We start from the raw sequence: 691 nt of genomic DNA on the forward strand, positions 1-691 counted from the left end.
CCCCACCCCTGCCCCTCCCCAAGCCTTCTCCCCCTTACACTGTTCCCTGGGAGCTTGTCCAGAGCCGCCCCTGGGGCTCCAAGTGTGCCTGGCTCCAGGCCCCTGCAGCCTAGCATGTGGCCTCACTGCTCGTCTGAGGACCCTCTCTGCGATCACGTTTCTTTCCTTCTTAGTTTGCGGCTGGTGTCCCCAAACCGGGACATTACATTCCCACAAGGACCAGAATTTGACCCGTTGTGTTTATCTCTCTATCGGTGCCCGGCACACATTCAGAAATGACTGCTGAATGAATGAATGAAGGAGTTCTGGCCAACAGCCTTGCCCTGGAAGGTAGCTCTCAGCATCGCTGAGTGTTCAAGCTGCAGTTTTGTGCAGGTCAGAGGCTGGTTCCTCCACCACCGGCCAGTGGGCTGTGCTGACCCTGGCAGAACGGAGGTCATCGAGGATAACAGCCACATCTCCTTCTTCCAGAATGCCCCTGATCGAAAGTCCTGCAGTCTAGTCCCCCAGCCCCCATAAATGGGGAGGGTGAGGTTTCTCACCGGAACTCGGGCCTCCCGCCCACGAGGCCGAAGGAGATGAAGTCGGGCTGCCTGTTGGCCAGGTTGGCAGGGCTCCCTGGGATCTGCTTCTGCCCGTTGTATAGCAGCATCCCTGGCGGGCACAGCTGTATGAGGGCCTCCCCGTCCAC

The 691-nt window shown here is 59.2% G+C and overlaps 1 protein-coding gene across 1 annotated transcript in view; it reads right to left on the reverse strand.

Moving 5' to 3' along the window:
- Window positions 1–691, reverse strand: part of HSPG2 (heparan sulfate proteoglycan 2) — an 82,302-nt gene that overhangs the window by 10,415 nt on the left and 71,196 nt on the right. Inside the window, 1 exon segment of the mRNA XM_010830236.1 lies at window positions 543–654. Within this exon segment, the coding sequence (XP_010828538.1) occupies window positions 543–654 (112 nt within the window).

This window comes from Bison bison, unplaced genomic scaffold, assembly GCF_000754665.1.
Source record: "Bison bison bison isolate TAMUID 2011002044 unplaced genomic scaffold, Bison_UMD1.0 scf7180017864516, whole genome shotgun sequence".
NCBI lineage: Eukaryota > Metazoa > Chordata > Mammalia > Artiodactyla > Bovidae > Bison > Bison bison.